Source organism: Lonchura striata, chromosome 21 (genome assembly GCF_050655825.1).
Source record: "Lonchura striata isolate lonStrDom1 chromosome 21, ASM5065582v1, whole genome shotgun sequence".
Taxonomy (NCBI): Eukaryota; Metazoa; Chordata; class Aves; order Passeriformes; family Estrildidae; genus Lonchura; species Lonchura striata.
The window spans coordinates 9104840-9128099 of record NC_140723.1 but is presented as its reverse complement, the minus strand read 5'-3'; the positions used below and the strand labels follow the sequence as shown (position 1 = coordinate 9128099).

General features: G+C 53.3%; 1 protein-coding gene across 1 annotated transcript in view; it reads left to right on the top strand.

The window, feature by feature from the left end:
* Positions 1 to 23032, top strand: part of EPHA8 (EPH receptor A8) — a 53799-nt gene extending 30767 nt beyond the window's left edge. Inside the window, exons 4-17 of the mRNA XM_031506637.3 lie at positions 4948 to 5103; positions 6392 to 6727; positions 9499 to 9623; positions 9748 to 9910; positions 10671 to 10767; positions 11418 to 11485; positions 11954 to 12079; positions 12890 to 13075; positions 13678 to 13739; positions 14106 to 14315; positions 16832 to 16981; positions 18161 to 18351; positions 19327 to 19482; positions 20787 to 23032. Of these exons, the coding sequence (XP_031362497.3) occupies positions 4948 to 5103; positions 6392 to 6727; positions 9499 to 9623; positions 9748 to 9910; positions 10671 to 10767; positions 11418 to 11485; positions 11954 to 12079; positions 12890 to 13075; positions 13678 to 13739; positions 14106 to 14315; positions 16832 to 16981; positions 18161 to 18351; positions 19327 to 19482; positions 20787 to 20901 (2141 nt within the window). The 3' untranslated portion in view covers positions 20902 to 23032. The remainder of the gene's footprint in view (positions 1 to 4947; positions 5104 to 6391; positions 6728 to 9498; positions 9624 to 9747; positions 9911 to 10670; positions 10768 to 11417; positions 11486 to 11953; positions 12080 to 12889; positions 13076 to 13677; positions 13740 to 14105; positions 14316 to 16831; positions 16982 to 18160; positions 18352 to 19326; positions 19483 to 20786) is intronic.
* The last annotated feature ends 228 nt before the right edge of the window (positions 23033 to 23260 follow it).

Here is a 23260-nt window from a genome sequence, read left to right as displayed (position 1 = left end):
GATTTTTCTGTGGCAGCAGTGTGCAGATTTCCAGTTTGGGATGCAGCCAGTCTGTACAACTGTGGTTCCAGTTTTTCCAGCACTGCAGTGGAATTACTCCACTTGGAAGGGCAGGACCCTCCTAAATACAACTTGTTCTGGTGGCAGTGAAATCTGGGTTTTACCAAGAAGGATGCAGGGTGTCCTTTGCTATCTGTGCCATTTGCTGGGAGCCCCAGGCACAGGGTCTTGCTGGCCTTGCAAAGCCTTAATGGGTAAAAAACTCGTCCTGTTTCCCCCTCTGAAATCAGACTCAGGTACAATGGGGTGTGAAGTGGGTTAATTGTGAGAAGAAGGGCCAAGGAGTGGGGAAGTGATGTGAGGTGGAGTCTGGAGTGATAGGAGACAAGTTCAGGGGTATGTAGTGGTGTGATGGGTTGTACTGGGAGTGGGAAGATCTGTGAACTGTGCAAAGGAGCTGCAAGGTGGGAGTGGGGCTGTGGACGGGCTAATGTGGTGCTCAGGGGCCAGAGGTGACCAGGGCTGAGGCAGTGTGGAGACAAGCAGCACAAGGAGGGTACCTGAGCACCAGCAGGGCTGCAGGATGAGGCATGACCTCTGGACCAGGAGATTACTGAGATCACCAGCCTAGGCAGGCCCCCAGACTCCCTCCAGGCCACTGAACAGCCCAGACCCTGGGCTGACCTGGGATTGCAGGGAAAGGGGAGCACAGCCCTACTAAAACAGAAGATTTTGGGCAATGAGGCAAATGTGTCATTTTAAGACATGACTGAGAATAACTGGCTTCTGTTTCAGTGTCTGTGTCATATGGGAGCTGAGATTTGAGGCATCATGCTGAAACTGGATTGAAAGGAGGCTGGGATTTTCTGTGCCGGCTTGTGCAGCCTGGGGGCTCTGGGACTGGTGCCTGTCTCTGGCTGTCACAGTGGCTGTGACACCTTTATTTCAATCTCTATCTCTTCCCAGCATGGCCAAAGGGAGATACATGACTGCTCTTCTGCTGCTTGCAGATGCCCAGATCTGTTGAAGGGTCAGGGAGGGTGGCACCAGTGTCACAGAGCTGCCCCATGTCACCCTCAGCCATGCCCTCACCCTGCCCAGACCTCCTGGGCAGAGGACAGAGCCAAGAGAGAGGGACATGGGGGCAGTGCTCTCATTTGCAGCCCCGCTGGGGCACCCTTGGTGGTCCCAGCAGGGCCACCTGCAGAGCACTGCTTCCAGCAGCCACTTGACAGGGAGAGGAGCAGCTCATTCCCTGCTAGTTTATCCTTGACAGGTCCATCCATCATCTCTTGAGCTCTGCCAGCTGATTAGCAGATGTTGTCCTGTCCCCAGATGATGGAGAGGGAGTGAAACAAATGGACTGAGCTCCAGATGGCTGGCAGGGCCCTTCCACATTCACTGTTCCTGAGACAAGCCTGTGCTGTGGGGTCCTTTGGGCAGGTGATGCATGAGAGTGGGGCTGGTGGGCTGGGAAAAGGCAAGGTGTGCAGTGCAGGGTGGGGGGAATCAGTGGAAGCCCCATGGGATAGACCCAGGCAGATCTGGAGTGATCACTGGGGACTCCCTTGTGTGATACAGGGCTAGAGATGTGCTCTGCCAAGCACAGGCTCAGCACTGGGTTTTGTAGGCTCTGCTGGTGACACTAGGATCACCCAGGTGTCTGGGCTGCAGGGAAAATGTAAGTGTGCAAGTCTTGAGCTGAGTGGCAGGTGAAGGCTGCTCCTGTCCCACGAGCACTGCAAAACCACACTGTGCATGTGAGAGCAAACTGCAGGGACAGGCAGCCAGGGCTGGCACTGAGGACATTGCAGCACTTCTGGTGGCTCACAAAGAGATCTCACCTGAGATCCTCAGATTCAGAGCCAGGGTGTCAATTACATCAAATCATGGGAATAAAAGAAACTGTCACCTTCCCCAGGGCTCCAGGGAGGGCACTTCTGGCAGGTGGCTGTAGTTGGCTGCCGTGAAGACAGCAGAACAGCCACTCTGCACCTCTCGCTGGGTGGCTGCAGATTTGAGAGGCTTCTCTGTGTGCCACAACCATGGCTGTGGAGCCCAGTGTGTTTCAGACCTGCTGCACTTGATTGAATTTTTCCTACTGGTCACTTCTCTGCTGTTTGCTCTTCCCAGAGCTAACCTGGGAGGTTCCTGGTCTTACACATCTCACTGGCATGGCATGAGCGAGCTCAATCCAGAGCCTGGCATCCTGTACTGAAGGTATCCCATACTATGTGCAGGCTTGAGCTGGTGCCCTCTCCTGTGCCTGTGAAAAGCTTTGCACATGTGTCTTGCTTCCCTCTAAAGTGGGCACTGAGTCACTCAGAGGTGCATGAACCCCAAGCAGTGCCTGTCGCAGCACCAGGTGCTCCCCAGCCCTCCCTGTGTGCTCATGCTGTCCATGTGCTGGGAGCTGGCTCCCGATGGCTCTGCCCTGGTGCACAAATTCACCTGTAATTTGTCATTTAGTATAATTTTCCCCTTGAGTGCATCTAAAATAATTGTGACTCATTGCTACTGGTAATTAATGTTTTTTTTACAGCATTAAATGCTAAGTGATTACAATTGCTCTGTGCAAAACTGCTGTGCTTCGTGTTCCCATCCTTCCTGCTGCCTGTCTCCTCTGTACCTCAGGTAGCACTGATTTCTCTGCCCTAATTAAATAGTGGTGGAGGGAACCACTCCAGTGCCTCTGAAGTCACAAGTTGCTGGTTGCTGCTTGGATAGAGATGATGGTTTGCAGGTCCAAGGGACATTGACACAAGTTAAAGGCAGCAGTCCCTGTCCTGCACCTGCCCAGCACCAACTGGGGCTGTCCCATTGCCCAGCTCCCATCCGTGGTCATGCAGTCTTCATTCTTCACCCCACAGAAAAACGGAAATTTTCTTACTTCTGATTTATTTTGGATTTTGCTTGGGTTTTTTTCCCACCAGCTGGCTGCCTCCCAGATTTGTCCCTGCATGAGAACAGGGTGTATCTGTGCCCATCTCAGTCTTACACCCAAACCAATGGGCTGCAGACTGGAGGGTGCTGCATCAGGTGACACTTGGCAAGGGCAGAGTGCCTGAATCTCTTGGTATCATCAGGATCAGTCAGAACCAGAGCCTGCCAAGTGTCTGAGGCTGTCCTTGGGAGGCTTGCTGTTCAGCTGGAAATGGACAACAAGCTTCCCCTGAAATCTGCAGCCCCTGTGTTCTCTCCTCTCCTGATGCCCTTGAGGAGGTGAAAGGTGCCAGAAGAGCTGGGAAACAAAACTAGCCCCTAGCTGCTGCCATTTCACATCTGCCTTCCCTTGCATCCCCAAGTTTAGGCATTTCTGCTCCTTGCCCTGATGCCCTCTGGGGAGTGGAGAAGCAGAAATTTAGGAACAAAGTCTGGAACTGCTGGCCTTTGCTGTACCAAGATGTGACACCAGCCTGTGACACCAGCCTGTGGTACCACCTCTGGCATGTGCAGCACGTGTCTGTCCTGCCAGTGGTATCACTCCCCTGCTGTTAACAGAGAATTTGGTTTAAAAGTGCCACAGAAACTGGTGACAGAGCCTGAAGAGGGACCAGCAAGTGCTCCCCACTGCCTTCTGCCATTGCTAGAGTAGCTCAGTTATAAAAAGGCCCTTGTGTCACTGTGCAGTGTGTGATAGGTGGAATATACTGATAGAATCAGTCAAGGGAGATCTGTGGCAAGAAAAGGAGTGTTATTAATAAGAAAACAAATCAACACCTTGAAACAGAACAAGCAGCATGGAGGGACACAGCCCACTGAGGATGCTGGATCACAAAAAAAATCTTTTACATACCTGAAAGCAAAGATTAAGGCTGTATGCAGATCTGACAACTGGAGGTAAAGATGAGAAAATGATGGTATTACTACCTCAGTGGGAAAAAACAGAGATGAGTCAGACTCAGGAATAATCCTTGAATCACTAGAACTAGTCCTGAAAGTACCTCATGAGTACAGGGACCCAGACAGAACCTGCTTGCCCTTATTTGGAATCTAAGTCTGCAGGAGAGGGCAGATCCTTCCACCGCCAGACAGATACGTGACATGCCACATGTCACTCTTGAACAAATCGATTTTTTAATGAGAGACAAGGTGTTTGTTTGTGTGACAAGTGATCTACCTGAGGGGCTGCTGGGAGAAGGGGGTAGGATGAAGCAGAGTGATGGGTGTGGGATGACCTCCTGCATCAGGAGGAGGCAGAGGAAATGCAGGCGGGTTGGATCATCAGAAAAAACTTTTTTCCAAGGCTGTGTCATTTGGCCTGACTGTCCCTCTGCCTCCAGAGAGAGGGCAGCAGGCATGCAGTGCCTTTTTGCTGCACTATGCAACAAGAGAGGCTTTTGCCCTATTGTTTTGTGCAAGGGAATTGTTGCTCAGTGTGGCAGCACCGCAGGGTCCTGCAGAGGGACATGTACCATGTCTCAGATGTGGAGATTTAGTTTGTGAAACCTCCCACAGACATGCTTTTGGGAACCTGGGCATAGCCAGTGTTTGTGGCAACCAGCATGAAGTGAGGACTGTGTTGTAAATTTGCTCCGTAAATGGTATTTTGGAGTAGTTGCCAATAGATTTCTAGAGCTGCATGGTTTGAACCTTGCAGTGTTCTCTGTCCCAAGGGCAGAGAGTAGCTGGACAGCAGGCATAGGGGCAAGAATACCTGGAGCTTTGCAGGCAGCTCCTGAACAGCAGAGGCACTCAAGTTTGCTTGTGAAGCAGTGGGGAACACGTCAGGATGGCAGTAAGTGCAGCTGGGGGAACAGAAGTTTCCACAGAACCCAGTTTCCAGATGAGCTGCTGGAGGGGGCTCACCCAGGTGCAGGGGAGAAAGGCTGGTTTCCTGTGCACTTCATGAGAACAGAGCTGAACTTTGTGCTGGTGGGATCCTCTGAGCTGTGGGATGGTCCTCATCCAGGCACATCCCTTTGACCTCTGCCCTTCTCTCTGCAGCCTGCCAGCTGGGATTTTACAAATCAGCCCCCGGGGACCAGCTGTGTGCCAAATGTCCCCTGCACAGCCACTCGGAGAGCCGGGCAGCTCGTGTGTGCCACTGTGACAGCAGCTTCTACCGCGCCGTGCAGGACCCCCCCTCGGCTGCCTGCACACGTGAGTACCCCCTGAGTATCTCCTGAGTATCCCCTGAGTACCTCCTGAATACCCCTGGCTGGCCTGTGCCCAGCTGTGCTGCACTGGGGCACGTGTGGCATCCTTGGACCCGGCTGCTACTCCTGGCTGAGCCCAGCTCTCTCCCCTGGCCCTGTACCTGCTGCCCAAGATGCTCCACCAGCCTTACAACCCTGGGTGTCTGTCTGGCATGCAGCCCTCCTTAGCTGCACTCCCTCACTGCCTCTGTGTCACCCCCATCCTGCTGCTCTCCAAACACCACTGACCAGAGTCAGAGAGTCACAGAATCCTTAAGGTTGGAAAAGCCTCTGTGTTTGTCAAGTCCACCCATCAGCCCAGTACCTTCATCACGTTCACCACTAAACCATGTCCCCAAGTGCCACATCCACACATTGTTTGGAATACTTTCAGGGATGGTAACTCCACTATTTCCCTGGGCAGCCTGTTCCAATGTCTGACTGTCCTTTCTTTGAGGCAATTTTCTCAAATACCCAATCTAACCCTCTTGTGGCACACCTTGAGGCCATTTCCTCTCGTCCTGTCACTTGTTACCTGGGAGAAGTGATGGAGCCCCACCCCAGCTTTCCTTTCCCAGCAGTGCACAGGATGCTCAGACAGCCCGGGACAGCCATGGGGTCAGTGCAACTGTTGCTCCTCTGTGGGTGGACAGTGACACCAGGGTTTGTTATATATATTAGCTCATCTTTGCAATAGACTGGTTTGAGGGGCCCAGGGCAATTAAAAGGGGACAAGAACATCCCAGGGGGAGTCCTCCTTTCTGCAGATGGTCCAGGAGGACAGATAGGTGTGGCATTGCTAGCTGAGGCCGGGCTGAAGGAGGGATATGCAGCACCTGACTTGTGTTTCCCTAAGGGTATCAACCCAAGTTTATTAACCTGCCAAGGAAATGTGAGTTCACCTTTCCCTTTAGGTGAGCATATCCAGCTCATCAACTGTGGCTCTCTCTGAAAATCTTCATGCTTCACCATTGCCCTGCTTCCTCCAGAACTAACATCAGCTCTTGCTGTCTGGCATTTGGCATCCTGATCCTGACTGCTTTACCTCCAAGGCACTTCACCCTGTGGCCTGCCCGTGTCATTGCTCTCTCATGTCCGGCACAGTTGCTGCTCTGGGCAGTTCTGTGTTCCTTGCAGCAGTGTTTGTGAACTCAGGTCCTGCTGCCCAAGGCACATCTCCATTGGTCCCACACTCCACCATTTCCAATACTCCAGCAGCCCTCGCTCTGCCTGAATGCCCGCTTCGCTTCCAGGGCCCCCCTCTGCTCCCGTGAACCTGATCTCCAGTGTGAACGGCACCTCGGTGACCCTGGAGTGGGGCCCGCCCCTGGACAAGGGCGGCCGCGCGGACATCGTGTACAACGTGCAGTGCCGGCGCTGCGCGGGGGACGCGGGGCCGTGCGAGGCCTGCGGCAGCGGCATCCGCTTCGTGCCCCAGCAGATGAGCCTGGTGCAGGGAGCGCTGACCGTCACCAACCTCCTGGCACACACCAACTACTCCTTCTGGGTGGAGGCCGTCAACGGTGTCTCCGACCTCAGCCTGGAGTCCAGGAGAGCCGCGGTCGCCAACATCACGACAAACCAGGCAGGTAGGAGGAGCAGACCCACCCCTTGACCTGTGGAGGTGATGCTGATGTTGCTCCAGGCAGTGTCTGCAGGAGCCAGAACCTGCCATAGCAGCGAAGGGCTGGTTTGGTGATGGGCGTGGGACAGCCAAGAAATGGTACCAGTGTCCTCTATGCTGCTGGAGGTGGGTTCAGGGAACTGGAATGGGCTGGGGACAAGTTGACCAAGATAACTCCTACCCTTCTCTGCTTCTGCTTCATGGTGTCCTTTTTCCTTCTCCCTTCCCTTCACTTCAGCTTGCAGACAGTGCTGGAGGCTCCTTTTCTGCAGGAGACATGGGACACGGAGAACACTTGTTTATTGACAGGAACACTAAGTGGAGTATGAATGTTTCATTTTTTGTCCCTCCCAAAGGGCCAGGCAGCAGTTCATACTCTGCTCTTACCTCACACCAGTGCCAGGCCCCAGCAAGTGACAGGAATGTTTGCTGGAAAAAGTCTCTCTCATGCATGTCTCACCTTTGCAAATTCCTCACTCCAAAATTATCTTTCCTCAGGAAATTCCTCTGAGCAGTGCTCTAGTCCAGGTAGGATAGGACTTTGTTCCGTGGCATTTTTGCATGGAGTACACTGTGAGCAGAGGGATCAAGGCAGGGACTGACCCTCCCTGTCAGTCCTCCTAATTTGAAATGAGCCCACAAGAACTTCCCATGATTCTGAGCCTCTTCTGGTCTCATGGCAGGGATACCAGTGGGAGAAACTTGGGAGCTTCTGGATAGCTCATGGCTGGCATGAGAACAGGTCCCTCTGTCACTAATGCCAGCCTGTAGCACTTCTGCAGCATGTGGAAATGGCTCAGTCCCGCTGGCTTGATCCCTCACAATTCCTCCGAGTGCAGATGAGCTGCCTCAGCCTGATGCCTCAGATGGAGATGCTCTCAGGAAGTGCTGAGTATTCCTATTTTGACTACTCAGCTGCAAAATGAATTCTGAGTAGGTGCCATGAAAGCAGCAGGGTTGGGAATTCAGTAGTTCAGCTACTGTGCTCCAGCTGCTGCATGTGACAGAGCCCTCTGCCCTCCAGGGAGCTGAGGGGACACTGCATGAGGGGATCTCCTGGGTGCTGGTACCCTTGTCCCCCCAGCCCCAATGGCTGAGGCAGATGCAGCACAGATTCCTGGGCTGTCTGGAGTAAAGGCATTGCCCATGCTCATGCAGTTTAACTGATTCCCACCATCCCACCCTGTCCCATCTCTCCTGCTGGTACAGGGTGCTCTGTACCAGCAGCGTTTTCTGCCTCTCAGAAAAGTCAGCCCCCAAGAGCTAAAATTGCTGCTGCAGTCCCTGTGGCCTCTTTTGGTCTCTGGGGTGCTCTGGTGCCATCTCTGCACTGCAGCCATAGCCACTGCAGCTCTGTCTTGCCCAGAGATGCCACATCCCATATTTCACCTGACAATGAAGCGCACAAGTGGGGCCTGAAACCTTCCCATGAGTCAGACCCTGTGGCTGCACCTGGCCATCACAGCACCCACTACACTCTGGGTAACTTCCAGTGGGTATTTTCCCAGTAGGAAAAGAGGCTGGTGAGTTGGTTCCTCCAGCTCTGACAGCTACAGTTCAGGCATGGCTACAGGTACAAGAACTGATTCACAGCCTCCCAGCTCAGGACAGGGAAGATGACAAATATCCCAGGGCAGCAGAGCACCCCCAGGACAAATTTAGACTGGTGCTCAGACCCTGACCACACTTACCATCTCCCCTTTCCCTCTTCCCATGCCCTTCTCCCTTTACCCCAGGCAGAACAAGAGGGGACGGAGTGCTGTTAGGGCTCTCCTGTCAGAGCCATCAGCCCATTGGCGGTGAGCGAGAGGCAGCAGTGCTGCGACCTTCTAGAAGTGTCTCCAGTAACAAAGATGCTCAGTGGCACAGGCAAAAACACACACAATCACTCAACACACACTTCTGGCAGCTTTTGTAGAACCACCGACAGCAAAGTGGGAAGGGTCTTTGTGTGGAGTTCCAAGGAGGAGGTTTACTCCAGCCACGCACGAAGGGGATCCAGGGACAAAGACAAAGGAACAGTGGAGGGTCCAAGTTTAAATACGGGGGACAAGGGGGGCAGAGGAGAGCAGCAGGGCTGACGGGCTCAGGGCGGTACAGAGGCTGGACAAGGGTGGCAGCCAATGGGGTGAAGGGGGCGGGACACTGCAGCAGAATGGGGCCAATGGGGAAGCAGGGAAGGGAGAACATTCTAGGGCATATGCATATACGGAAAAAGGGGCGGAGAGGCCAACAGACCAACCAGGGAGGCTGAACCTGGGTACATTTGCATACACAGCAAAGCATCCTGGAAGACGCTCTGCTCAGTCGCTTTGAACAGGGGAGATTTTTCCAACTTAGGGTCTGTCCATCCAAAGAGAACCATAATGGACCCTTTTTGTGTAGGCCCACTGGCCTCCACAATCTCCACGACCTGCAACCACACTGGTCCTTCTCCTTTCTGGCTCCAGATCACAGCAAATCACTCATGTCCCCTCCTGCCTGTGCTGGGACAGTGCCCTCCTCTCATCTTCTCAGAGCTGCTTTACTCCATGGGAAAGAAACTGATGCATCCAAAACAAGGAAAAGCCTGTTTGCAATCCCCATCACAGCACTCATCTCCACATGGCTTTAATTAAACGAGAAAACTAGTTTAAGCCAGGGGTCCTGCCTGGGGCTCTGGTTCTACCCTTCTCTGTTGCTGTCTCCTGCTGCCCCCACTCAGCAGGCACTTAACCCCCTGTGTGTGGTCCTCAGCCCCGTCACAGGTGGTGGTGGTGCATCAGGAGAGCACAGGCCAGAACAGTGTCACCCTGCTGTGGCAAGAGCCGGACCAGCCCAACGGCATCATCCTGGAGTATGAGATCAAGTACTATGAGAAGGTAACACTGAGCATTTTCTCAGAGAGCCCCCTGCTATCAGCCGGCTTTGCACAAGGGGCTTCTTTGGAAGACTCTGTGGTTGCTGTGCTAATGCAGAAAAGGTTTTGTTGTTGATTTTCTCCAGGACAAGGAAATGCAGAGCTACTCAACTCTGAAATCCAAGAGCACCACTGCCACCATCTCTGGGCTCAAGCCTGCAACCCGCTACATCTTCCAGGTGCGCGCTCGCACCTCTGCTGGCTGCGGGAGGTTCAGTCAGACTGTGGAGGTGGAAACGGGGAAGCCGGGTGAGTGTGTGCAGGTGTAGGGTGTGGGAAGTGTGGGGCAGGGAACATGGGGCCTGGTGATGCCCTTCTCCACTGTTCCTCTCCCACACAGAGAGGGGGCCTGAAGGCACATCTCCCCAGTGTTTCAGCCTGCAGGGATTGCTTGAGGTTGCATTCCTGACATGTTTGGAACAAGAGGAAACAGACTGAAGTTGAAACAGGGTTCAGGCTGGATAATAGGAAATGTTTCTCCACTGAAAGAAGATATTGGAACAGGCTGCCCAGGACAGTGGTAGAGGCACCATGCCTGGAAGTGCTCCATGAATCTGTTGATACAGCACCTGGAGACATCTTTAAGTGATAGCCTTGGCCATGCTGGGTTAATGGTTGGACTCAGTGATCTTAGAGGTCTTTTCCAAACTTAATGATTCTCTGATTCTATGCTTATACATCAGAAAGAAGAGGGAGGAAAGATGTAGTAGTTAGGGCAGGGAAGACCTGGAGAGGTCCTGAGGCTCCAGTATCCTCTCTGTACTGGTCTGCTGTGTCACCATGGCTTTCTCCGATCTCTCCTTGGTTTTCCCACATATAAATGGTCCCTGTACACTGGGAGAGGCTCACAACTGGGAAATGTGGGACAGTGCTTCATCTTTGAAGAAAGGCCATGACTGCATTGTCAGCCCAAGGCTTTGTATTTGAAGATCGTGGGGTAGGTACATTCCTGAGCTCAGCAGTGAATTCCCCACTCCAGCTCATCCCCTTCCTACCCTGCTTTTTCCAGTGTCTCTCCGGTACGACACGATGACAATTGTCTGGATCTGCCTGACACTCATCACTGGCCTTGTCATCTTGCTGGTGGTTCTGATCTGCAAGAAGAGGTAAGGGTTTTGTGGAGGCTAGTGGTGTTTTCTGGAGGTCTCCAACTGGGACAGGAGGGATGGGATAACTTGGGCACAACTTTTCTCCTTTCAGATTGTCCAGAGCATTTGTAGGTCCAGGGTTAATAAGCAGCCAGGAGACTTCATTTAAGGGTCACCACTTTCCCTGGCAGAGCCAGTCTCCAGATCTTCCCTTCACTCTAGCAGGATGAATAGTAATAAATGTGTGTGCATACTATAATATATAATATACGGAATATCAGTAGCATGAGCAATAGCAATACCAGTACCAGAACTACTACCGGTACAGGAGCTGACTAGATGGACTGGTGGGTAGGTCAAGGGTGGAGAGATCTTTTCTACAGCAGACAGATCCAAGGGAGACTATGTGATCTGTATGAGCATGGCTGAACCAGGCATGTGGAACACGTGCTTTTAGCACTACCAAGCCTTGGAGAGCCCCTGGAGAGCATTTTGATCCAGACCAAAGTGTCAGTCCAGTGCAATGTAGGGATGCAGCTGGTGGATGACCAAGCGTTTTCTCTGGCTGCCCACAGTCCCAGCATGCACTGCCTTCTACCCTGGCTTTGGAATGCTTGTGGGAGTGAGGCATGGGGGCTTCTATTCTGACCCTTGTCCTCCTGTGGCAGGCACTGTGGGTACAGCAAGGCTTTCCAGGACTCTGATGAGGAGAAGATGCATTATCAGAATGGGCAAGGTAGGACACCCTCTGAGAAGAACTCCAGTCCTATGGATGGGCAGAGATGGATTGTTACCCCCTGACAGTTATGTGGTTTCCAGGAGGAAGGGTTTTGTATCTTGCCTCCTCTGGGAACATATCTTAGGAGACTTGAGTGGGCAAGCTGATCCCAGAGGCATCCTGATGATGGGGTTACACTCTGCACTGAGAGTGCAGCAGGATCACCCCAGAGAGCAGCAGGCCAGGGGCGGGGGTGGGGCATGATGGAGTGGGACAATCATATGGAGAACACCTGGGCAGCCAGGTCCTGAACTGCTCTGAGGACACTGCTGAGCCAAAGTGTGATTTAGGGTTCTTTGTGCTGCATCTCCCTGGCTCCTCAGCCTGTCCTGCCCCTGCCCATCCTCTGCCCTGTGGCTGGGTGTCCCTCCTCCCAGCAGGGCTGCCTGAGAGTGCTGATCCCCTCTCTCCCCTTTGAAACCCCAGTGAAGTTCCCTGAGTCCAAGTTCTATGTGGACCCCCACACATACGAGGACCCCTGCCAAGCTGTGCATGAGCTCACCCGTGAAATAGAGGCCTCCCGGATCAAGATTGAGAAGGTCATCGGGTCTGGTGAGTTCTGGTGCCCAGTTGCCCCTTTGCATGGTGTCTGCTCAGGGAAATCCATGATCTGAGGTTGTGCCGTGCCCCTGGCCCGCTGGGATCAGAGCTGTGCTCAGCAGGGCTTCATCTGCTCCTTATCCTTGTGAGATCAAAACCTTGGATAGAGTGGGGGTTTGGGGGAGTGAAAGAAACCTTTTGGAGCAGCCTGGTGCAGGGGGTTGCTGGTCAGCGGGTGTGGGAGTGGCAGCTCAGGCTGACACAGCAGATGGTTCACCCTGTCCCCTTGGTTTTCCAAACATGCACCTGTGAAAAAAAATGGAGTGACAATATGCAAATGGAAATTGCAAGCAAAATGGCACATTTGCAGAAGAAAGGAGAGTTTTGCATAGGAACAGGGGCTTTTGGGAAAGTACAGCGCAGAGCTGGAGCTGGAACTTCACCAGCAGCACTCTGAGGGCCTAACCCAGAGGAATGGTGAAGGTCATCCTGGCTGCACTGAGATACTCAAATTTGTTCATTAAAAGCAATAAAACAAGTGCCACTGTAATCACTGCCCTTGGCCCATTGCCTTCAGTGATAGGCACTGCATAGAGGTGGTTTCTGATGTTCCCACCCTTTCTGAACTAGAAGCAAGAGCTGATCAATCCTTTCAGAGGACTGAATCCTGGAGGGGGTGGAGGGGATTGAAATCCAGACTGAAACCCAGAGGGGCTGAGGCATGCTGTGAGTATGTTGACAGACTGGATGATTCATGGTGTTAGTGGGTGAATGCAAGAAGCTGAGGAGTTCTCCATGCCCCCACTTTCGCTTGCCTTGCAGGGGAGTCTGGAGAGGTGTGCTACGGCCGCCTGAAGCTGCCAGGGAAGAGGGAGATTCCTGTGGCCATCAAAGCACTGAAGGCAGGCTACACAGAGAAGCAGAGGCGAGACTTCCTGACTGAGGCCAGCATCATGGCACAGTTCGACCACCCAAACGTCATCCACCTGGAGGGGGTGGTCACCAGGAGTATGTGGCTGGCAGGGGAGGGAGTGTATGGTGGAGCAGAGCTGGGATCCATCTCCTTGCAGGCAGCTTGGGAGATGGCAGTCAGGGCTCACTTTCGGGTACACTCCATCCTTCACTGGCCCAGTAGCTTTTCAGATTTGTGCACTTACATGGGACAGCCACCTCCTTGCCTTCTCTTCCAGAACAAACTTCCCCATGGCAGTTCCACACCATGCTCTGCAGTGTGCTCCAGATCGTTGTTGGTTTGGGAGATGTCCTACTCAAAAGCATTTATTTTAAAGGCTGCCTGTATTGAATCATAATTTGAAGTCTTTCTCCAAAAAGGCACATTCTGATGCAATGCCTCACACTAATGGCATGCAAATTTCAGCAGGGTAATGAAAGTGACCCAGCCATATCAATAGCACCTGGAGGGAGGGATACCTGTCTGGGTTGTTGCCACATCCTCATCATTGGGCCAGTCCTGCAGGGCTGACAGCAGCCTGAGGGGCTGCAGAAGACCCACAGACCTCAATTAATGTCTCTCCCAGTGAAAACCTGGCATGGGGCTTCCTGGAGGAAGGTGACTTCTCTGCTAACTTGACCTCCCTTGTCTTCTGCAGGCAAATTGGTAATGATTGTTACTGAATACATGGAGAACGGCTCACTAGACACCTTCCTCAGGGTAAGGAGCAAGTTTGTATTTTCATTCACTGCACATCCCCTGGGGTTGGTTCCTGCTCCTCAGCCTCACAGCCACTGTGTTAGAGAGAGCTGTGGATGCTGGGCTCTCACCTTTCCAGCAGACACAGGCTCCAGGCATTGTGTCTGGCTCCCTGGAATGCCACTGCAAAAGCAGGGACAACAGCCTGAGCACGTGTCAGAGGCACTGAGAGGGCAGGAAGTGGGCAGGGGTACAAGCAGGAGGCACTGGGGTCAGAGGAGGTACAAAGCCAAAGACGAGAGGCACTGGGGGACTGGTTTAATGACAGCAGCACCAACAGGATGGTGGTGAGCACCACAGGTGTACTCTGGGTTATTTCCTTTCCAGAAACACGATGGACAATTCACCATCATCCAGCTGGTGGGGATGCTGCGGGGCATTGGGGCAGGCATGAGGTACCTGTCTGATCTGGGCTACGTGCACCGGGACCTGGCTGCCCGCAACATCCTGGTCAACAGCAACCTGGTGTGCAAGGTGTCCGACTTCGGCCTCTCCCGCATCCTGGAGGACGACCCCGACGCTGCGTACACCACCACGGTGGGTGGCTCACAGAGCTGGTCCCTGCTGCTGCCCCAGGCCTCTGACTCATGGAAAAGTCAGAGATTCTCTAAGGCAGCCTGGGGTCCCAGGGGTCTGCCTGGCCCCCGGGCTGCCGCTGCTGTGGGTGTCCGGATAGCACTGCGCTGTCAGGCTCAGCCTGTCTGGGTCCCTCGGCTCAGCTCCCAGCCATGAGCAAACTTAGCGAGCACCTCTGGAGTGATTTCAGCTCCATGAGTTCAGCTCTCAGTGATTTCGCTCTGTGCTTGCAAGTGCCTCTGGCAGACACACAGGGAGAGAGAGAGAGAAGAGAGAGGAGGCTGTATGCGGTTCCACAGCAGTGTCCCTTTGTTTCAGTGAAGGTGGCAGGGACAGCTCTTCTCCGCTGAACAGGGCAGAAATGGGGGTTTATATAGGGTGCAGGGGTATTGGAAATTGTCCAGTTGCCAGATTTGAGGAGAATATGACCTATAGGCTTACAGAGAGGTAACAAGGGTCTGAATGTGGAAGAGGGGCATCTTGGGTCCAGTCATCATGACTAGGTGTTTTTTTCTTAGGCGAGTGACCACCAGGGAGGCCTTGCAGGGCCTCTAACTGCTACAGCACTCAAGTCAAAATAGGTGGGGCAGGAATTATGATATCCCTTCCTGCTGGTATCTGGGCCAACAGTTCAAACCCAAAGAGCTCCTGAGCCTTAATGCATTGTCCTTCACACAGGGACATCCCAGAACTGAGTGTGCAGTGAACAAAGAGCAGCAGGATGTCAGGACAGGGAGTTATCAGACATCCCCAGCCAATGCTCCCATGGGTGTGCATGGCCTCTGTGTCCCCACTGGAGTCCTTCCCTAGGCTGTGTAACTCCATCCACTCCTCAGTTGTCCTAGAGACATCAATCTATAGCAGGGTGTTCTGGTCCACCCTTCAGCATTGTGGCCACACACTCTTTTTTCCATGTGACTGTGCCTCATTCATGGATGCAAAAAAAGTGGGTATTGATTTTGCAACCTGTGGTTTTGTTTCATGCAGGATACTTTTGTCTGTGAAACCATTATTGAGACTTTTCTGGCCAACCTGGCAGCTCTGTTTCTTGATGTCCTCCTCCATGGGAGGTCATCAGGAGCCAAATTAAATACATTTTCATTAAATACATAGAATATGCTAAATAAAATTATCTCTCTTTGCTCTTCTCTAGCCATGAAAAGAATTAGTGTGCTCCCCTGGAACACATCTAGTGGACAGACTGTTCCTGATGGAGGCTATTTTGGAGCTGTAGTGGAGGAGTCCAAACATCGTATCTCAGAAAGACCAAAACTACAGAAGCAGAAAGAGTTTCAGGCTTCTTTGGGGTAGCTTATGTTGAGCATGTCGCAGAGCAGCTGTAGCTCTGAGGGATAAGCACACCAAGGCCCAGCCTAAAGAACGTGGCCCTTCATGGTCTTTGCTTGGCTTCAGCAAAGTGAAGAAGCTGAGCCAAAGTGGCTCACTGTGTGTGTGTGTGTTTATGCATTCATCTGCTCCTTCTGGTATTTCAAGAAATAGCATGTCATTCCAGATAATTTAACTTTGGGGAAGGTTTCTGCTGCTTGTTTTCTGGTGCTTTGAGGTACCTTGGTGCAGTGAAACCCACCAGACCTGGCTTGTCTGGAGGAAGATTGGATAGTGCATAGTGTGGGCAGAGCTGAACCACAAGGATGCAGTGGCAGAGTCAGGAGCTCTGGTGAGGTCTCAGTCAGGGCACCCCACAAATGAGGTTTCTTTTGTGCTCAGAAACTTGTGTTCCTCCTTTGTTGTCTTCAACACGCTCAGGAGATTGCTTCACCCAAGGAACTCTCCCAGAAAACACATTGTCCATCTTCAGTCCTTAACAAGGCACATGCCAGAGCAGGCAGGACTCAGCTGGGTAGAGGCAACACTCCCTACACGGGTATCCCTGAATGGTGGTGGCACACCATTCCTGCCCCAGATGCTCTGGGAAGCCCAGCCAATGTTCCCTACACTGCAACTTTCCTCTTCAGATGGCTGGCAACCACATTTCCAGCTTAAAAGCATTCTTAGTCCATATATTGTCGATTTTTGTCAGCATGGTCCTTTAATTGAATGCATCTGCCTTTTCAGTCCTTGTCTGTCAAAGCAGGGAAGGACAGGAAGCACATCCCGTCACTCTTCCTGCCTGCTCAAGTCAGACTCTGCTTGCACAGAGAGTCAGCTCTGTGCCTGTGTGCTCTGGTGGCCAGGCTCCTCTTCATCACTTTGAATTCTTGTCTCTTGAGCACTGGGGAACCAAACTGTGCATGAAGACCTTGTAAAAGAGCACAGTGTTGTCCTTGCTCTGCTGGAAATACCTTGAAGTCATCCTTCACATACACCTCTGGGTTTATCTTGGGCAGATTACCTCCTCAGTCCTTTTTAGAAGATGTCACCCCAGCTTATTGCTTGTCCAACAGCTGTCCCAGCTGCAGAGCTCGGGATGCTGAGCCCTGCCTGCTCTGAGCCTCCACTCTCACTCCCTTTTCCAGGGGGGGAAGATCCCGATCCGATGGACAGCTCCCGAGGCCATCGCGTACCGCAAGTTCTCCTCGGCCAGCGACGTGTGGAGCTATGGAATAGTCATGTGGGAGGTGCTGGCCTACGGCGAGCGGCCCTACTGGAACATGACCAACCGGGACGTGAGTGGTGCCGAGCCTGCCCCTCCTGCCCCTTCCCCAGACCATCCCGCAGGGGCCTGGGAACAGGGGCCCAGCGCTCAGCTCCTGCCTCTCTTCACATCCCCACAGGGCTGTGCACGGGGTGCATGGCCCCTCTCTGGCGACAGCAGTCCATCCCTGCACTGCACAGCCTTTGCCTTTGCAGTCCTGTGGCACCCAGCAGTGGCCAGAGCTCATATATTGACCTGCCTGCTGGCCCTTCCCAATCCTGCCCCGTTCCTGGGGACACTGGCTTTGTTCCCGGTACAAATGCAGGCAGGGAGGTCACTGCCACACTGGCTGTGGCTGTCCACAATCCTGCCTTTCTGTTGGCTGGAGAGAGTCAGCTCATGTTGTGCCACATTTCCCAGTCCCTGGAAGGGGTCAGGGCTTCCCTAGGATTATTGCAGTCTCACTGCACCAGCCTGCCAGTTCCAGTGCTGGGCGTCCATCCCTTCCACTGTCCAAATGAGGCTGCTGAGAGCCTCAAGGCTAGCACTACCCAGCTGCAGGCTTTGGGCTTGTCCGAGTTGTGTGGAGCCATTCTCACCTCAAGAGTAGCATAAAATCTGAAGGAAAATGTATGTTATAATCCTGACCACAACCTAAGGGAAAAATTTTGAAAAGGAGACAGTAAAATGAGTATTTTGGCTCTGCAGAACCATAGGACTCTTTTTTTTTACCTATGAGTACTATAAATTTCCCCCTGTGCTGGGAGCCCACTCTCTTCCTATTTTTTTTTTTTTATTTTGTGGTGGCTTTGGTAACAGTAGGGCATGAATGCAGTGGTTTTCACTACCTCCTCCACAAAATTTCTTCAAGCAGCGTTTCATCTGAAGCTTTGCTGACCAGTGCCGCATCCTGGCTGTAGAAAAACTGAGTGTGAGTGCAGTCCGTGTGGCTTGTCTGCTGGAGGGAAGCTGCAATATTTTAGGCCACTGGACCACTGAACAACTCTGTTGTCATAGCACTGATTTCCTGTATGCGTGTGATGTCCAGCCTGCTGCCAGCTCTGCACAGAGCCTGCATGCAGCCATTCACTTGTTTAGCACGGAGTTTGTGCACATCCCTCTGCTTCCCATCCCATGGGCCCAGCAGCTCTCACGGAGCTTCCCCTCGGATGGGGGTGCAGCTCCACTGCAGCTTGTGGCTTCCTTCCAGGTCATTAACTCTGTGGAGGAAGGCTACCGCCTGCCTGCCCCCATGGGCTGCCCCACCACCCTGCACCAGCTCATGCTGGACTGCTGGCAGAAGGAGCGCAGCGAGAGGCCTCGCTTCGCCCAGATTGTCGGCGTCCTGGACAAGCTGATCCGCAACCCTGACAATCTCAAGTGCACAGGCACCTTGAACAGGTGAGGGCTCCCTAATGCCTGTGTCAGCAGGGGCAAATGAATGTGATACTGCTCAGAGCATGTGGTTTGCAGTTCTGACTGGCTGTAGCACCAATTCCTGCCCTTGGGAGCATGGACATGCACAGGGCCCGTGGACATAGGTTGTGGTGGGTAATGAGGAACTTCCTGCACTTCACTGCCTTGCTCCCACCATAGCATCCCCATGCCAAGGCCAAGGAAGTGCAGCAGTGTCTGTGCAGCAGCATCCCTGCCTTTACCTGCATGCTAGGGCTCTCTCTGTCCTGCTCTGCAGGATCTGGAGATTAGCTGTGTAACAGCTGTGTGCCCAGGTGGGCAGGAGACCAATGGCATCTGGCCAGGATCAGGAATAATGAGGCCAGCAGAACCGGGGCAGTGATTTCCCCCCTGTGCTGGGCACTGGTGAGGCCCCGCCTTGAATCCTGGGGTCAGTCCTGGACTCCTCATGACAAGACAAAAATGGAGGGGCTAGAGTGTGTCCAGAGCTGGGGAAGGGTCTGGAGCACCCTGGTTTCAGACTGAGGGAGCTAGGAGGGGCTAGCTTGGGGAAAAGGAGTTTCAGGGGGAACTTCTGGCTCTTCACAACTCTATAACAGGAGGGTGCAGCCAGGCAGCAGTTGGCCTCTGGTCCCAGGGAATGAGGAAAAGAGAAAATGGCCACAGGAGGTTTAGGTTTGATATTAGGGAAATTTTTTTCACAAAAAGGGTGGTCAGGCCCTGGCACAGGCTGTCCAGGGCAGTGGTGAAGTCACCATCCCTGGAGGTGTGGATGTGGCACCTGGGGACATGGTTTAGTGGTAGCCCTTTCAGTGCTGAGTCAACAGTTGAAGTTGATGATGTTAAAGGGCTTTTCCAGCCTTAATGTTTTCCTGATTATACAGGTGCATTCAGGTGGTCCTCACAGCCTGGTCACCTTGGATCAACTTTTCTGGTCTAACCCTTCTGTTCTGCTCCCAGGTTCACCCAGACACGCGTGGACAGGGGTCTCCTCGACCTGACCAGCTGCTTGACTGTGGAGGACTGGCTGGACTCCATCCGACTGGGGCACTACCGGGACAACTTTGCCATGGCCGGGTACTCCTCCCTGGGCATGGTGATGCACATGAACATCGAGTGAGTAGCAGGGAACAAACAGCGCTGTCTGTGTGTCCCCGCACCAACCCGCTAGCCCCAAACAGTGACCACCATGCCTCTGCTGGCTTGTTCTAGTTGGTCCTTGGTGCTCAGGATGTATCTCTAGGCACACGGTGTTGAGGCCTGGGGCAGTGTGCAAGGCTGCGCTGAACTTTGAGGGAAGGTGTGGGAGTTGTACTGAGAACCTGTGAACTCCGAGTCACCTCCAGTGCTCTGTGGTGGCTCTCCAATGTCACCATAGGCCCATAGGAGGTAATTCAGGTTGCAAGGTGCTCCAGGTTGAGTAGCTAACCCAACCTCTAGGTCACAGCAGGGTCAGGCAAGAGGTTGCTGTCTCCTTGTGCTTCTCATCTTTGTTTTTCCTGCAGAAGGCACCTCTGGACTAGAGTCTGGCTGTGCTATTCTGCACAGCTTGTCTAGGATCACTGGGAAACAATCCTAGCTGGGCAGTACCTTGGAGCTTTGTCAGACCCCTGTGCACAGGACTGGCTCCCTGCTCAGTGCAGCCAGGAGGGAGACATCACTGGAAGGTCATTAACACATTACCAAGGGTGGGTTAAGTAAGGAGAGCTGGAAAAGATCTGTCTCACCACCCTCCTGCTGTAAGGAACTTGATCTCTCACCTTTCTAGGGAGTTTCTAAGGTGGAGCATCCAAGCAGTACCAGAAACGAAGGCAACGATGCCAGCTCCTGCCCTTATACCCTTATACATCACTCATCCCTTACTGTTACGAGTAGTGACAGCCTGTTCAGCCTCTAAGGAGCCTTGTTCCCTGTCCAAAGGCATGGAGCTGCTGGACACTGGTTCCTGTGGCAGTGAAAGGGAAGGCAGAGACACAAACAAATGTGCATTGATTGGGTCTGTACATGGGGCCTTTGCTCTGGGATTGAGCTGATAGTGATCCGTGTTTCTCATGCACATCAGAGAATCTCTTGAATGGGGAAGGCTCATCATCCATACTTCTGACTGGGTTATCTGAGGGCATCTCACTAAAACTGAATCCAATTTCACAGCATCGATCTTGTCACCTACGAGCCTGTCAGGAGTGATCTTCCTCCTACTCCCCACAGGGCTGTCACAGTGGCCTTGTCAGGAGCACATGTCCAAGAGAATGGCAGCCTCTCTGTCCCTGGGAGGACGTCCACGGACCCACAGCAGGACCAGCCTTGTGCTGATGTGCAAGTGGAGAAGAGCCAGGCACAGGCTCCTGGGCTGGTCCATGGGTGCAGTTGTCTCCCTGGGGCCCAGCACAGGTGTCTTTGACAGTGTCTTTGTTCTCCAGGGATGTTCGGAGTCTGGGCATCACCATGATGGGCCACCAGAAGAAGATCTTGAGCAGTATCCAGGCCATGAGATCCCAGCTGCTGAATACAAATGGCCCCAGGAGGCATCTCTGACCAAAAGCTCTGCAGAGCTGCATCAGGCCTTCCTTAACACTTACCCTGGCAAAGGGGCTGCAGGGTGGTGAGCAGGAACAAGGGCACCAGGAGCTGGAGCCCTGCCAGCATCTCTGTGATTTCAGCATTGGTGGAAACATGGTGTTCCAGATACCTTGGTGGTCCTGTTGCTTCCTTCCCCCAGGTGAAGGGGGGAGCAGCCTTCCAAGCAGACACATCATGACTCTGCTATTTCCCTGTGGGACTGGGGATCTCCCCACAACTATGCAGGACAGTAGATAACCCCTTCACCTAATGGGATGGTCCAGCTGCTCCTGCAGGTGGAGGGGTATCAGACACATCAGCAATAACCAGGAGCAGTGGGCTGGGCTTGCCATGGCACACAGCTCCTTTGGATCAGGCAGCTGGGGAGTTCCTTGAATCTCTGAACTGAGCAGGGCTCCACATACTGCACACAGCAGAGACAGCCCTGCTTCCTGTACCACCCAGTGTACTCCAGCCTGGACCTCCTGAACTGCACCAGCCTGAAGGTGACTTTGTGGTCCACCTCTACCAAGAGCAGGAGGGCAGGAGATAGAATACACCATGGCAGTGCTAGGAACAGCTGGCTCTGCCTTCAGACCATACTTCCCAGCTGGGAGGAGAGTTGTCCAGGGCCTTCAGCCTGGAGACTCAAGAAGCCCTGGAGTGCTGCAGGATACTCTCCACCTCTTTAACCCACCAGCACTACTCCTCCACAGATCCAGCACAGCCCTCCAGGCAGCCCAGACATATTTTCTAGGGCCACAAGCTCAGGTTTCTCTGCCAGCAGAATCATCCTAGCCTCCCCCAGAACAGAGAGGAATGGGAGTGTGCTCCCACGTCACATGAAGGAGGGACAGAGAAACAACTCTTTGTTCCTATATTGTCCTAGAGAAACCCAAGAGCTGGGCCATCGCCTGGCTGCCAGTGCCCAGGGCTGCTGGATCACCTGCAGAGAAGGGGTCCTGACAGTATTTCCAGCTGCAATCACAGCATCCTGTGGCTGGGACAGAGGCTCTGGTGACCCCAGTGTCTAAGGAGAGTGGTCTGTCCTCCACAGGAGCATCTCTCTGGGTGAGCTTGCCTTGTGCTGAGCAGTGGACTCCAAAGATGTGTGGAGCTGACCCAAGAGGTTGAGCTGGGTGCAGAGGGGCAGATGAACTGGAGAGTGGGGCAGGCTGTGGGCTCTGGGTTTCCTTTTAGTGTAAATAAAATTTTCTATGGGTTTGGGAACTGTTTTACTGAAGTAGGATGTTAAGTACACAAAATGGTCTCAAAGCACAGAAGCCTCAGTTGAGGGGCTGAACTCACTGCAAAAAAACACTTGCTGGGAGGATGGCTGGGGTGGGGGGGGTTACAGGAGGGGAGACAGACTGGAGAGGAGCCACACTCCCTGCAGGGCCCAGCCTGACCCACAGCACCCTGTCCTTCCCACAGCACAGCAAACCCAGCATCACTCAATGCAGGTGCTGGTGGGATGTGGCCTGAGGGTTGTTCCTGCCAGGCCTGTTTGGGCACAAGGGGGGTGGGGGGTGGGTTAAAGCCATTTCTCAGCTGCAATAATCCTAGCTAAACCAGCCTGTCCAGGGCTGGCTTGGCTTTCCATGCAGAGCACTTGTGTGCTGATGGATTCTCTGACTATGGCGGGTACTTTACTTCTTCCTATGGAAGCTTTTTGTAAGGGGGACAGATGCAATGTATTGTTTCATTTGTATTGCACCCTGCATCCTGCACTCAGCCCTGGCACACTCCCTCCCCACAGCCAGGATGTGATGAAGCTCATCCAAGCCCTGCAGCACAGGGGGCTGGTCCTGGCCCTGTCCTCTCTTCCCAACATTTGGGACTCCACCATGGACGCAGTGCTGAGAGCAGAGGTCAGACCCGTGCCACACCTGTGTCCTTCAGGTTTGCTGGGCAACCCCAGTCAGATGGGCTGCAGGATCTGAGGCTGGGAGCTGCCAGATGGCCCCTTTCCAGGTGGTTCATGAGTCAGATCCTGCAGTGTGGGGTCACTGGGCTGCTCCTGGCTGTGGGGATGGTGGGGCAGGGTTTGCCTTTTATGTTCAGAGTGTGCACTTCCCCTGGACAATAAAAATCCCTCTTTCCATGATCCATCTCCTTGCCTGTTATTGTCACTGAGCTGCACTGAGATGCTCAGCTAGTCACCACCTCCCTTGCTCCAGAAAGCATCCCACAAGTGAAGGATGCTTCCCTGCAAAGCAAGAGTGTCCATGGGATGGGCCCACAGGGACAGGGAGGAGCCTAGAGGATGTTTGTAGGCTCCCAGGGGAGGGGTGCTGTGGAGGACAGGATTCCCCAAAACCACCAAGCCATTGCT